Below are 16197 nucleotides of genomic sequence, written 5' to 3'. Positions count from 1 at the left end.
GTTTGGCATGAAGACAAGTTTTGCTATTGTTATTCCAACTGACCGTAGACACTCACTCTACCCTGCTGGGGCCCTGGCAGGCTGCCTGTTGTGGTGATGCTGTTTACATTTACATTTTAGTCATTTAGCAGACGCTCTTATCCAGAGCGACTTACAGTTAGTGAGTGCATACATTATTATTTTTCTTTTTTCATACTGGCCCCCCGTGGGAATCAAACCCACAACCCTGGCGTTGCAAACGCCATGCTCTACCAACTGAGCTACATCCCTGCTGGCCATTCCCTCCCCTACCCTGGACGACACTGGGCCAATTGTGCGCCACCCCATGGGTCTCCCGGTCGCGGCCGGCTACGACAGAGCCTGGATTCGAACCAGGATCTCTAGTGGCACAGCTAGCACTGCGATGCAGTGCCTTAGACCACTGCGCCACTCGGGAGATAGGTCTGTTGGTAGCAGAAGTTCAGGGGTCGCCACCACGACAACCAGAACAACTACTCATGAGGTGTCTTTTGTGGCTGTCCTGAAAACCATACTCCCTGGCAGAACAATGCAATGGATGAGGAGGTGGTGGAGGAGGAGGTGAAGTGGAAGAGGTCAGAGCTGGGCCAAGTCACAGGAAAACTCCCACTGGGCACAGACATCATTTCAACGTCTAGTTTTGATTTACATTTGGTTGAGTTGTCAACTAACATGAATTCAACGTGAAATCTAATGTCACCATGTCATTGGATTTAGGTGAAAAGTTGGGTGAAAAAAAGACTACATTCCCTCACACTGATGACTTTTTGCAAATCCAATCAGTTTTCCACATTGATTCAACGCCCTCATATTGAATGTTTTTGTTGAAATTATGTGGAAACAACGTTGATTCAACCAGTTTTTGCCCAGTGGGCTCCTACAGCAGAGAAGAGGAGGAAAGGAGAAGTCTAGGTGACAGAGAAACCGTGCCAACTCATTTTTCATGAGATCTTCCTATTGAAATACTGGTGCTTAGAGAAATCCTGTTGTGAAACACTTTCTTGTAATAAAAGTTATTTATGGGCTTGAAGATTAAAGCAAATATATGAAAAATGTCCCTGTAGGTTATCGGCCAAGATGAAAGCTAATATAGTCCAGTGATGTGCGGTGAGGTAGGTTGCTGGGTAGGCACTATCAGGGTTTCCCAAACTCGGTCCTCGGGACCCCAAGGGGTGCACGTTTTGGTTTTTGCCCTAGCACTACACATCTGATTAAAATAATCAACTAATCATCAAGCTTTGATAATTTGAATCAGCTGTGTAGTGTTAGGGAAAAAAACAAAACATGCACCCCTTGGGGTCCCGAGGACTGAGTTTGGGAAACGCTGCACTAGCTATTATAAAAGCCAGATTTACTCACAAATAAACCTTGATGAACCATACAACAGATAGCGCCAACAACCAGAGTGACATAAGCTATTAACCAAGATTGACAAACAATTTTCATTAAATATAAATACCAATGTAGCAAAGATACTGAACACAAGCGATAGCCTACGATGGCCTCATATTTTATATCATCCGATGAAATGAAACACTACTTAACTCAGCTCAGCCATAGACCGATGTAGCCTCCACAGTTACAACCAAACAACCAATAGGTGTCACTAAAATACCAATATATGGACACATTTAATTAGAATAGTTTACAGCGCAAACTCCATAGCCTTTCATAATAGATTTACAATTCTTCCAATGCACCGCAAACACACACACACACACACACACACACACACACATAATAATATTATTATGTGAAATATTATTACACACACATACACTACCAGTCAAAAGTTTGGACACACCTACTCATTCAAGGGTTTTTCTTTATTTTTTAGTATTTTGTACATTGTAGAATAATAGTGAAGACATCAAAACTATGGAACACATATGGAATCATGTAGTAACCAAAAAAGATATATTCAAATAGCCACCCTTTGCCTTGATGACAGCTTTGCACACTCTTGGCATTCTCTCAACCAGCTTCATCAGGTAGTCACCTGGAATGCATTTCAACTAACAGGTGTGCCTTCTTAAGAGTTAATTTGTGGAATTTCTTTCCTTCTTAATGCGTTTGAGCCAATTAGTTGTGTTGTGACAAGGTAGGGGGGGTATACAGAAGATAGCCCTACTTGGTAAAAGACCAAGTCCATATTATGGCAAGAACAGCTCAAATAAGCAAAGATAAATGACAGTCCATTACTTTAAAACATGAAGGTCAGTCAATACAGAAAATGTCAAGAACTTTGAAAGTTTCTTCAAGTGCAGTTGCAAAAACCATCAAGCGCTATGATGGAACTGGCTCTCATGAGGACCGCCACAGGAATGGAAGACCCAGAGTTACCTCTGTTGCAAATAAATGCTTCACAGAGTTCAAGTCACAGACACATCTCAACATCAACTGTTCAGAGGGGACAGTGTGAATCAGGCTTTCATGGTCAAATTGCTGCAAAGAAACAACTACTAAAGGACAACAATAATAAGAAGAGACCTGCTTGGGCCAAGAAACATGAGAAATGGACATTAGACCGGTGGAAATTAGACCAAATTGGAGATTTTTGGTTCCAACCGCCGCGTCTTTGTGAGACGAGGTGTGGGTGAACAGATGATCTCTGCATGTGTAGTTCCCACTGTAAAGCATGGAGGAGGAGGTGTTATGGTGTTGGGGTGCTTTGCTGGTGACACTATCTGTGATTTATTTAGAATTCAAGGCAAACTTAACCAGCATGGCTACCACAGCATTCTGCAGCGATACGCCATCCCATCTGGTTTGGTCTTAGTGGGACTATAATTTGTTTTTCAACAGGACAATGACCCAACACAACTCCAGGCTGTGTAAGGGCTATTTTACCAAGAAGGAGAGTGATGGAGTGCTGCATCAGATTACCTGGCCTCCACAATCCCCCGACCTCAACCCAATTGAGATGGTTTGGGATGAGTCGGACGGCAGAGTGAAGGAAAAGCAGCCAACAAGTGCTCAACATATGTGGGAACTCCTTCAAGACTGTTGGAAAAGCATTCCAGGTGAAGCTGGTAGAGAGAATGCCAAGAGTGTGCAAAGCTGTCATCAAGGCAAAGGGTGGCTATTTGAAGAATCTCAAATATAACATATACAGTGGGGGAAAAAAAGTATTTAGTCAGCCACCAATTGTGCAAGTTCTCCCACTTAAAAAGATGAGAGAGGCCTGTAATTTTCATCATAGGTACATGTCAACTATGACAGACAAATTGAGAGAAAAAAATCCTGAAAATCACATTGTAGGATTTTTAATGAATTTATTTGCAAATAATGGTGGAAAATAAGTATTTGGTCACCTACAAACAAGCAAGATTTCTGGCTCTCACAGACCTGTAACTTCTTCTTTAAGAGGCTCCTCTGTCCTCCACTCGTTACCTGTATTAATGGCACCTGTTTGAACTTGTTATCAGTATAAAATACACCTGTCCACAACCTCAAACAGTCACACTCCAAACTCCACTATGGCCAAGACCAAAGAGCTGTCAAAGGACACCAGAAACAAAATTGTAGACCTGCACCAAGCTGGGAAGACTGAATCTGCAATAGGTAAGCAGCTTGGTTTGAAGAAATCAACTGTGGGAGCAATTATTAGGAAATGGAAGACATACAAGACCACTGATAATCTCCCTCGATCTGGGGCTCCACGCAAGATCTCACCCTGTGGGGTCAAAATGATCACAAGAACGGTGAGCAAAAATCCCAGAACCACACGGGGGGGACCTAGTGAATGACCTGCAGAGAGCTGGGACCAAAGTAACAAAGCCTACCATCAGTAACACACTACGCCGCCAGGGACTCAAATCCTGCAGTGCTAGACGTGTCCCCCTGCTTAAGCCAGTACATGTCCAGGCCCGTCTGAAGTTTGCTAGAGTGCATTTGGATGATCCAGAAGAGGATTGGGAGAATGTCATATGGTCAGATGAAACCAAAATATTACTTTTTGGTAAAAACTCAACTCGTCGTGTTTGGAGGACAAAGAATGCTGAGTTGCATCCAAAGAACACCATACCTACTGTGAAGCATGGGGGTGGAAACATCATGCTTTGGGGCTGTTTTTCTGCAAAGGGACCAGGACGACTGATCCGTGTAAAGGAAAGAATGAATGGGGCCATGTATCGTGAGATTTTGAGTGAAAACCTCCTTCCATCAGCAAGGGCATTGAAGATGAAACGTGGCTGGGTCTTTCAGCATGACAATGATCCCAAACACACCGCCCGGGCAACGAAGGAGTGGCTTCGTAAGAAGCATTTCAAGGTCCTGGAGTGGCCTAGCCAGTCTCCAGATCTCAACCCCATAGAAAATCTTTGGAGGGAGTTGAAAGTCTGTGTTGCCCAGCGACAGCCCCAAAACATCACTGCTCTGGAGGAGATCTGCATGGAGGAATGGGCCAAAATACCAGCAACAGTGTGTGAAAACCTTGTGAAGACTTACAGAAAACGTTTGACCTGTGTCATTGCCAACAAAGGGTATATAACAAAGTATTGAGAAACTTTTGTTATTGACCAAATACTTATTTTCCACCATAATTTGCAAATAAATTCATTAAAAATCCTACAATGTGGTTTTCTGGAGAAAAAAAATCTAATTTGGTCTGTCATAGTTGACGTGTACCTATGATGAAAATTACAGGCCTCTCTCATCTTTTTAAGTGGGAGAACTTGCACAATTGGTTGCTGACTAAATACTTTTTTCCCCCACTGTATTTTGATTTGTTTAACACTTTTTTGGTTACTACATGATTCCATGTGTGTTATTTCATAGTTTTGATATCTTCACTATTATTCTACAATGTAGAAAATAGTAAAAATAAAGAAAAACCCTTGAATGAGTAGGTGTGTCCAAACTTTTGACTGGTACTGTATATAATAAGGTTCTAACAAAATGTCCAAATCAACAATCAAAATTGCTGAAAAATGCAGTTCAAAACGTCAAAAAAGTGTCTCATCAAAACCAAATTTAAGCTTGATTAATCAAATGCATCAAAGGGATGTTGTCTATTCTCATGTTTACTCAACAGTAGCCTAACCCTCAAATTGCAACAAAAAAAATTCATTTATGCCTACCTTTACTTGTAAATGAAGTCAATTCGTCTGTCCTTCAGGGTGAACCTCTCAGTGACAGCGCTGTAGAAGTCTTCTTTATTCCTTTTGCGTTTGAAAAGTCTCTCAGCCTCGATTGACATGATGGCCAAGGATGACAAAATTATCAAACCTGGCTTTCATTTGAACACTGATATTGTCCAAAGTATTGTAAAACATTTCTCTCCTCTCATCTCTGCTCCTGGTTGCTGTGTCTGTCAGGCCGAGTGTGGTGTATTTCTTTCCTCAAACCGAATAATAGAAAATGTCAAACTCTTGTCTCTGAGCATCCAGAACTTTCATAATATCGCTGATACGTGCACAGCAGAACCCCATGTCCATTATTTTATTCTGCAGAATACGAAAGAGTGCATAAATTTCACTGAAAATCTCCCCATAGACCATCAGCAGAAAGCCGGTTGATGCCTTTGACAGCCAGGTATCATATCCAGAGCCCATCAGCAACGTGTCGTTGTCTCGATCGGATGATTTTTTGTCCCTTCCTCTAATATAGGTCAGGAAGGGCAGGTGTTGGTCTCCCTCTAAATCCAACTTGGAAAATTGTTTGAGGTGCAGTATAGTGTCCATTTGTCATATTGTTTTTGCTAGCTAGCTAGCTAGCTTCGTTCAGTTCAAAGGACGCGAGCGCCAAATTATGTAGACACCCAAATGTGCAGAGCTTACCCCAAGCTTACCCACACAACATGTTTAGGCAATATTGATGCACAAAATATGAAATAGTCTCAATGCAACGAATGAAGCTAGGCAAAGCAGCGAGGCCTAGTCAAAAGTGATTGGAGTCAGGAACGACCACGCAGGGGGGGCGGGGGGTATACAGAAGATAGCCCTATTTGGTAAAAGACCAAGTCCATATTATGGCAAGAACAGCTCAAATAAGCAAAGAGAAATGACAGTCCATTACTTTAAGACATGAAGGTCAGTCAATACGGAAAATGTCAAGAACTTTGAAAGTTTCTTCAAGTGCAGTCGCAAAAACCATCAAGCGCTATGATGGAACTGGCTCTCATGAGGACCGCCACAGGAATGGAAGACCCAGAGTTACCTCTGTTGCAGAGGATAATTATGTAGACACCCAAATGTGCAGAGCTTACCCCAAGCTTACCCACACAACATGTTTAGGCAATATTGATGCACAGGAACGACCACGCACGTCAACGATTTGAATGGAAGGCATGCATACCTTGACACCTTTCCTATGGTTTTGTAGCACCAGAATCATTGAGAAAAAACATTAGATAACAAAAAATAATATATATTTTTTTATTAGATTATCACAGGGAAAGCATTGCCTACCCTGCCTAGCCTGATTGCACGTCACTGATATAGTCATACAAAAGCTTGGTGTTGGTTATCGAGTCGGTTCCTTGACCTATGGAACTGTGTGTCTCCATTCTATTCAGTTACACGGTTGCTATTCTGGATCGTGAGGGAAACTTCCCATAGATTTCCTGGGAATCAGCAGCAGGGTGTGGTGAAGTTCAGTGACCCCATGCTGACTAACACTTTTATGGCTCACTACATCATAGTGCACTGTTCCTGTAACTAACACCACCTCCTACTTCCTCTCTTTGCAAAGTACAGTAGTCTGTTGTCTCAATCTAATTAGTCTACTGGTCTCTACTGATCTCTGTATCTGTATCTAACATCTGAGTTTGTGAACCATTATCTCATTAAGTGGGAGACAACTGCTTATGTAAGGTAATGTCACGTTTAGTGATAACCCCATTCTCTTGAAATGTGAGTCTATTGCAAAGCATCTGGCAAAATTCAAAGGGACTAAATGAGTTCCACTGAGCAGAGATATGTGAGGCCATGTGAGAGTGATTACCACACAGCCATCCTCCCTGTCTCCTATTGTCGTATTTCCTCAATGATCTATCCTCTTTCAATGTCCCAAAGCAGCCTGGTTGTTGCCCCATAAGGCCACAAGGCAGATGCTGGAAGGCACGTGAGGGCATTACACAAGGCACACTGCTGCTCTAGCAATCTGACATAAGATATTGCATGTGTGAGAAATGTCCAAAATTATTTGAGCAAAGTATACCTGTGTGACTTAATCATGTTATCCAGAGTACAAGAAACATCTCAGACATCAAAGTCAAGTCGACAGACTCTGACATTCCTCACTACTAGTAATCCAGCCCTGATCTTGGTTTTTCAACCCTATATGGTATACCAGACATTATGAGCTTTGCAGGTGTTTATTATTCATATATACAGTATATTGCATTTAGATTAGTGGAATTCTATCTGTCTTTGTTTAATTATTCTATTCTATAGCTTACTGTTGGAGGAATCCGCTCCATGTGAAAGAGATAGTCATGGTATTTGAATGTTAGTAATCATATAAGAATGTTTGGGGTGTTCAAAGTAAACATATCCCAGGGAGAAGCAAGGTTCTGGAGCAGGATTTTTCGCCAGATATCACAGCTGATTTTGCCTTATTAGGCTGGATCGTGTTTGGTGCTCTGGGAGTGGTAATATGTGCAGCTCTGGCTGATACAATTAGACCTCCATCCTCCATCCAGACTAATTTAGGTCATGAGAACAGTAGAGGCCAAATGCACAGACAAAGGGATATATATATATATATATATATATATATATTTTTTTTTTACCTCTGATGCATACTGGTAGAGATACTTCTACCTATGATTTTTTATTTTAAAGGCCCAGTGCAATCAAAAATGTGATTTTCCTGTATTATATATATATATATATATATATATATATATATATATATATATATATATATATATAATATATTTCTACACTATGAGGTTGGTATAATACTGTGAAATTGTGAAAATTATGATAATCCCCTTTTAGTGTAAGAGCTGCTTGAAAAGACTGCCTTAAATTTCTGCCTGTTTTGGGATGGAGTTTTGGCCTGCCTGGTAACATCACCAGGTGGTAAATTAGTTAATTAACTAATAAGAAAAATAGTTCCAAACCTCTCTGCCAATAACAGCTAGTTTTCAGTTTTCCCCTCCCCACTCAGATCACTCCCAGACAGTCCAAGCAAAGTTATTGCTTGAGAAATTGCTCTTTGCTAAGAAGCTATTTTTATTTCTTTTTGACCATTTTAATTGAAAACAATCATACATTAATTTTACTTAGAAATGATTTTATATTGAGATGAAAACCACTGCATTGGATCTTTAAATTGTTTTTGTTGTGGTGCCAAAGATACTAAAAGTACCTAGGCTGGGAGTCTTTCAAACCTGCAGTATGGAAGCGATATTGTTACTGCCATAATTGGAAGTGCATTTGAAGTAATGTGGTGAATCTGAAAATGTTAAAGAAGACTATTCTAATGAACGCATGCATTTTCGCAGTGCATAATTCAGTGATAATGCCCGCGAAGTCATTATCACCTTTATACAACGGGTTACCAACATATTCAAATAATGATTTACATATTTAAATTTAAAACGTTATTGATTAATCTATTCGTACTATTTCATCCTTCCACAAGATATAGTCCCGACACAAATCTAGGGCTGCTAGAGACGCGACCCAGTCGTTCAGTCTTTTTGTTCTGCATCTATAGACGCGACCCAGTCGTTCATTCTAAATGTTCCATTGCCATACTGGCTGGCAACGTTCTTATCCCTTGCTTGCTAGCCAACTACGTCTAATTTACAGTCACGTCAAAAAGTTCCGCCAGAATAAAAGCAAAGTAGCATATTTGCATTTGTTTAAGCTGTTTTCTAGTGACATTTATTTGGACACATACATAACAATGAGCTAATGAGGCGCAATTTCGCCTGGCATAGAGAATGTGCTCACTCGTCAGGACACTGTTGTTCAGAGGAGCTAGCCAACAACATAGCTACAGTAACACAATCACGTCAAACTGAAGCTGGAAAGACTGCAAAATAGCTGCGTTTCGTTTGCCATTTTTTTCAAGTGACAATTTTTTGTATAAATCCATAAAAATGATGACAGCTGATTCATGATTTCGGCTGAGAAACGCTGCCTGCCTTTCCGTCTCGTCCCGACTCCCGACAAGTTCAATACTATGGGACAGCAGGAGATCGAAATTGAATATTGAAACAATGTTGCAAATGTCGGAGAGACAAGACAGCAAGGTTTATACAAATCTCCGCTGTTGAAAAAGTCTAAAAGAAATGTGAGATAATGCCTAGATGCTTTTTATAGTGGAGATCAAATTTATAAAGTGCCTGACTGGGTTAATGAAACAGTGGATTGCGCAGTCACATGGAACAGTGTAAATAGGCATTTTAACGTCATAGATTTAGCTGGTGGTAATTTGTGGAATTGACATTCAGGATTAGACCCACCCGTTGTATAAATTATGTATGCGGTATGCAGTGTGGGTGGGTGTGCTACAGTGGCTGTTTGACTAACTCCCACCCTCAGAGCAGATATTTTATTGGTGTTCTTTTGTGAACTGAGAGGACATTTGTCTGCAATGTTTTCTTTCAAAGTCTGTAACAAAACAGTCAATGCATGTTGATCCCCCTCTTCATGTATCATGATTAGATATGTCTCTCCAGCAATAACACAATTTATAATATTATACATGAAAAGAAGAAACAAGAGACAGCCCTATTGCACCAGTGATTGTCGTTGAGACATGAATGGCAGCAGTGTTTGAAACAAAAAGGAGCTCAATTGTTTGTCCTTTTGGAGTATTAGATTGAACAGTCCTCCTATGTGGAAAGACTATTTGTTATCCATCAGTGAGATGGGATATCAGTGGGGCGGCAGGTAGCTTAGTGGTTAAGAGCATTGTGCCAGTAACCGAAAGGTTGCTGGTTCTAATCCCCGAGCCGACTAGGTGAAACATCTGTCGATGTGCCCTTGAGCAAGGCACTTAACCCTAATTGCTCCTGTAAGTTGCTCTGGATAAGAGCGTGTGCTAAACGACAAATGTAAAATGAATGTCAGACAGCCAGACCTGAGGGTTGTAATGGCCATAGAATCAAGAGAAACCAACATGATGTCAAACATCTACAATGCTGCCTGCCCTAAAGGCCATTGGAAGTGTGAATATTTATGTTGAAATACCACAGTGAAAACAACCAGAAAACCTAACTGATTTATGCTGTTGGCAAGTGTGATATACTGTTAAAGTGTCCCTCGCATAAACATCATTGCTTTTAGTGCAGTCTTAACATCTGTGTTGTATCTGAGCTGTAATGGTATTATTGTAGACAATGATCTCCCATTTCCCATATTTTCCCTGTAACGTAACCTGATTTATTCGGAGGTGATGAGTCAGAAAGAGTGACATCATTGTCTGGAACCGGTAACACTGATTGGATCTCTCTGCTACATTTGGTCCTGTGTTGTTGTACTGTACACAGACAGAGTGCATATATCTGTCTCTGAGCACTGACCATAATGATTACAGTCTCTAATGTTATGGGCCACATGGAAAACCCATCAACCCAAAAACTATTGGACAGCTCTCAACCTTGCCTGGCCAAGGCCCAAGTTGGAGAAAGTTGACCACAAATGGAAAGCCTTAATAATCACGTATCAATTCTCAAGTCCCATAGTAGCAGTTGTAGATCTTTTCAGTTCTTAAGTTTCCATGCCAACCATGTTATTATGGGCCTTTGGAGCCACTGTGGAGGAGAGGCGCCTCCTACGAGAGAGGAAATGACCCCCCCTTGAGTCCCCATGGCCTTTGATGTAGAAACAGCTAATCTGATTTTCCAAGGTGCTGGTGATTAGGACCTGACTTCAGCCTGACATGGCTCACTCTCTCCACAGTGCCCATTCTCACAGCTCTCTCTTTACTATGTGTTATGGAAGAGTTTAGGGAGAGTTTTGACTCATGTTTTGAATGGCCTCTGCTGTGTTAACAGGGAAAGGAGGATAACAAACTTTCTCCTTTCAGAATGCCTTGACAGTGGGTTAATAGAACCCCAGTCAACTCTACTCATGACTTAGTTTTGATTTATGGCAGAAAAGGTTGTTTGGCAGAGAGACTAATGACTCAGAGATTAAATGTTAAATATTAAATATTCCACTGAAAAGAATGGTCTGTGGCATAAAATGAATCAATCAATCCCACAGAGACCCAACAAAGGACGTTACACATTAACATGTAATATAGACATGAAACGTTTTCTATACAGTACATTTTGATCTGAAATGCGTTCATTCGTCTTTAGAGAACACACAATTCAGTCTTGAATGCCTGCCTGCTCTTCTGCCGGGAAGTGTATCAAAGTTCAGATCTCTGGGAGTGATGCTCGGCATAAAAAATAAATAATCCAATAACTGAAGAACTGAAGAAGTACAGTTTGTTAAATTGTAACTGACTTTTATCAGTGCAGGCAGCTCCTGAGCTCTTTGGTCAGTCCCTTTCCACTGGGCACAGACGTCAATGCAATGTGTATTCCAGATTGGTGACCCAACTAAAAGGCATAGTGCAATTGTCTCTGGAATAAGAGGTAATTGACCATAAATCTGTTTGTCTCCTTTTAGGGTGTTGTGTAAGAGAATATGCTACCGTGGTGTTCTCTGCGTGTGAGTGACTTGATATCAATTATTTGCTCACCATCTAACCGGTATGTGTGTTTTGTTTATCACAGGTGGATACTTTGGCGGCTGCACAAAGACTTTGGCGTCAGAGACCAGCCAGGATCATAACAAATGAAATGCAGTCTCAGGTACAGGCATTTTGGCTCACAAAGTTAATTTAGGATTTGAGAGTCAAACTGACATCTATCTCTAACGCCACATGAAGAGAGCTAGATTCTTAGTAGAACTGAATTCTATGAAATAACATATTCAGGCAGAGCCAAAGTATTGAAGATTTGATAGAGGTATTAAAAACAAAACGATTTTGCTCTCAGAGACAAAAACCTTTGAAGTCTGCCTTGGCAGAGTTGGCATGAACAGCACACAGAGGGTTGCCTTTTAAAGATACTATACAACAAGGCAAAACAACAACACATATAAGGTAGAATGAAAATAACAGCTATTTACTGTATTTACAGGCTTCAATTTTCATGAAAATGGCATCTCTCTGATTTAGCTAGATACAGTTTCATCCTGTGTGAGAGGCACAAGAGCTACCCATGACCCCCAGAGTCCACATAGAGAGAGCTGAAACACCCCTTGTGGACTCAAACACGCAGGAGTTGGATAAGAGGGGTGGTGTTGGGCAGCAAGGAGGGAGGCTGACCAGTTGCCACGGAAAGGTAGAGAGCAGGGGAGGGCTTTGGGAGAATCGCTAACGCTGGTGCACTTTCACTGCGGTCAACATCAGTGACCCCGTTTCGACCCCCTCGGCCTGGGCCACGCCCCCTAGTTGGAGAATACAAGGCCCAGCTGAATGGATGGTTAATGGCCTTATAATGGGCCTCTTCTGTTTCAGCCCCCTGATATAGGTCCTGAATGGGCCCTTTCTACAGCCTCTGCAAGGGAGATGATGAAGTGGGTGGAAACGCACATCCGTCTGCTGCTCTGCTTTAAATAAATTAGAGAACTTTTCACCAGGAGCCCCACTGTTAGGTTAACAAGCTCACTTGACCTCCCTCAGAGAGAGAGACAGACAGACAGACAGACAGACAGACAGACAGACAGAGCATTAACAACATGACATGGCTGTGTTTAGATGTAGTGTTCAACTGCCTCTCTCCTGTAGCAACGTGTGGAAGTCCTGGACCATCTGAACGGCTCTCGTATCGTCTTCTCTGACGATGGCCCTCCCTCCAGCCAGCAGCATCACCTGTCCCCTCCAGACCTGACCCAGGAGGTTGTGGTCATCTCCCCGGGGCTCCCCACCCCCCTTCTTAGCCCCTTCCGTTCCACAAGACTGCCACCCGAGGAGCTCATTAAGGCTAGCAAAACTGTTAAGAAGATGCACATGGTTATTGTTCAGATTTAGGATTTTAATTTGAGCCAGTTTGCAACAGGAAATGTGAATTATTATATGAATTATAATTAATGGACATTTATGTAGAGGGGTTGATCCATTTTTCTTAAGGGAAAATCAAGTCTGAAATTTCTAAGTGGAAATGACAAACTTCAGAAACCTTTTTAAACCTCAAATATACTACAGGTTTTAAATGTCCTGCATTGCAAGAAAGTTCTCCTGCAACATGGTGATCAAATGAAGATCCTACATCTGTAGCACTTCAACGATAACAGCAGTTAGGAACACAGTAAGGGAGAAAATGTATGCACTCACTAACTGTAAGTCATTCTGGATAAGAGCGTCTGCTAAATGACTAAAAATGTAAAAATGAACACCTTCCTAATATTGCACCCCCCACCCTTTTGCCCTCAGAACAGCCTCAATTTGTCAGGGCATGGACTCTACAAGGTGTCGGAAGCGTTCCACAGGGATGCTGGCCCATGTTGACTCCAATGCTTCCCACAGTTGTGTCAAGTTGACTGAATTACATTTGGGTGGTGGACCATTCTTGATACACACAGGAAACTGTTGAGTGTGAAAAACCCAGCAGCACTTAAATATTTTGTCTTGCCCATTCACCCTCTGAATGGCAAACATACACAATCCATGTCTCAATTGTCTCAAGGCTTCAACATCCTTCTTTAACATGTCTCCTCCCATTCATCTACACTGATTGAATTGGATTTAACAAGTGACATCAATAAGGATCATAGCTTTCACCTGGATTCTCCTGGTCAGTCTATGTCATGGAAAGAGTAAGTGTTCTTAATGTTTTGTACACTCAGTGTAGATCACACGTTATATTCAGAGACAACTGCTCCATCCTGTGGAATTGTCTAGTATCACAGGTTCAGTGTTATGTCACTGAATTGGAATGTACTGGATATTGATAGAGGTCCTGTATTTCTGTTGGTTAATCCAATATATGCTAATGTCTCTTGCACTACAGACTATTTCCACAGTTTAGTTTAGTTTATTAGGATCCCCATTAGCTACTGCACATGTTCCACATAGAACGTACAAATACATGACGAAGTACAGAACAGTAAAAGACAAGAACAACATAAGATATTACATTTAAAAAATAATTACAAAAAATAAAGAGTTATATATAGGAAAGACACCAAGAGACACCAAAAATACTATTTACACACTATTCATATATACAGCCACATGCTCTCCGACTGATAATGTTTATATCAGACTAACTGTTTTTCCATCCTAGGTCTCAGAGGTCAATGGGAGTGACCCTCTTACCGACCCTCTTCGTTTTGGATCATACTATGGCCCTGCTCAATCAAATGGTAGGATTATAGTTTTCTTGAAATGATCATATAGAGCATTACAGTTTTAGTTTGATTATCCTTCTACCCCTCCCTCTCCCACCCCCCCATATTTTTTACATTTATTTTAAGTGGTTGTCCCACTGGCTATCATAAGCTGAATGCACCAATTTGTAAGTCGCTCTGGATAAGAGCGTCTGCTAAATGATGTAAATGTAAATATACATGTAAATATGTTTTATGTTTAAGTGATGAATGTGCAAAGTATTATGGGATCTTTGGTCAGCTTTAATGAAGCCTTCACAATCATTTTATTATCACCCTAAAATGTATTATATGATGCGGGGTATATGCCACCCAGTGGCAATAGTGGTGAAGAAGACCGCTTGAATGTTCATACTGTTACTCAGCTGAAATGTAATAGAAGAATGAGGACAGTTTGAACTGCTTTTGATAACAGATCTGTCCTGTCTTTCTGTAACAGGGGTTCTTTCTAATGGAGTCCAGACCAGGGGCTCTTCCACTCTGCCATGCAGGGCTGCTACAAGGGAGGAGCGCCTCATCAAGTTCTCTGGGATCGGCCCAGTGGATGAAACAGGGATGCCCATCGCCTCCAGATCAGTAAGATAAACACAGACAGACAGCAGCATTCATAACCATACATAACATGACTGTAAGTCGCTTTGGATAAAATCGTCTGCTAAAAAGCATATATTATTGTTATATATTATATAATATTATAACCACATATGGCCCTAGTGCCCAGACTTTTTCTTAATCTGGTCACGCAGATAGGAAAAACTCATTGGTACGCTCCTACAGGTGTAGGATCTTAATTTGACCAGTATTGTCGCAGCAAAATAATCCTGCAGCAACAGGATTTTAATGTTTAGTCCATAATGTTGCTTGTTAGGCTATTAGCTGTCCAAAATTAGGCTACATGAAAAGTGCAATACTGTTAAGATAATCGTGTGTTATTGCGTGTTCTCAGTGAATTTATGTAAAACATGAAGCTCATCTGCATTTCCCGGGGCAGGAAAATTCTCAGCAACAAAATAGTGATCATATTAAGATCCAACATCTGTAGTTGTCATTTACCTGGTGCCAAAATGTTCTCATTCATGTACTCTGAAACTTCTGAGAACGTTTTCTCATATGTCTACAAATACAGTGGGGAGAACAAGTATTTGATACACTGCCGATTTTGCAGGTTTTCCTACTTACAAAGCATGTAGAGGTCTGTAATTTTTATCATAGGTACACTTCAGCTGTGAGAGACGGAATCTAAAACAAAAATCCAGAAAATCACATTGTATGATTTTTAAGTAATTCATTTGCATTTTATTGCATGACATAAGTATTTGATCACCTACCAACCAGTAAGAATTCCGGCTCTCACAGACCTGTTAGTTTTTTTTAAAGAAGCCCTCCTGTTCTCCACTCATTACCTGTATTAACTGCACCTGTTTGAACTCGTTACCTGTATAAAAGACACCTGTCCACACACTCAATCAAACAGACTCCAACCTCTCCACAATGGCCAAGACCAGAGAGCTCTGTAAGGACATCAGGGATAAAATTGTAGACCTGCACAATGCTGGGATGGGCTACAGGACAATAGGCAAGCAGCTTGGTGAGAAGGCAACAACTGTTGGCGCAATTATTAGAAAATGGAAGAAGTTCAAGATGACGGTCAATCACCCTCGGTCTGGGGCTCCATGCAAGATCTCACCTCGTGGGGCATCAATGATCATGAGGAAGGTGAGGGATCAGCCCAGAACTACACTGCAGGACCTGGTCAATGACCTGAAGAGAGCTGGGATCACAGTCTCAAAGAAAACAATTAGTAACACACTACGCCGTCATGGATTAA

At 41.2% G+C, this 16197-nt stretch overlaps 1 protein-coding gene across 7 annotated transcripts in view; it reads left to right on the top strand.

Annotated features, from left to right (window-relative positions):
• The window catches only part of sorbs3 (sorbin and SH3 domain containing 3), a 55020-nt gene that overhangs the window by 11961 nt on the left and 26862 nt on the right, over positions 1–16197 (top strand). For 5 of the 7 annotated variants that reach the window (XM_041836242.2, XM_041836241.2, XM_041836243.2 and 2 more), the window contains exons 2-5: positions 11711–11788; positions 12769–12963; positions 14267–14345; positions 14809–14945. In XM_041836242.2, coding sequence (XP_041692176.2) covers positions 11777–11788; positions 12769–12963; positions 14267–14345; positions 14809–14945 — 423 coding nt within the window. In that variant the 5' untranslated portion in view covers positions 11711–11776. Of the gene's footprint in view, positions 1–11710; positions 11789–12768; positions 12964–13767; positions 13797–14266; positions 14346–14808; positions 14946–16197 lie in introns of those variants that run through there. The other 2 variants (XM_041836244.2, XM_041836245.2) reach the window with 2 other exon arrangements.

This window comes from Coregonus clupeaformis, chromosome 18 (assembly GCF_020615455.1).
Source record: "Coregonus clupeaformis isolate EN_2021a chromosome 18, ASM2061545v1, whole genome shotgun sequence".
Lineage (NCBI taxonomy): Eukaryota > Metazoa > Chordata > Actinopteri > Salmoniformes > Salmonidae > Coregonus > Coregonus clupeaformis.
The sequence above is the reverse complement of the archived record's forward strand: the minus strand, read 5'-3'. Positions and strand labels throughout refer to the sequence as shown.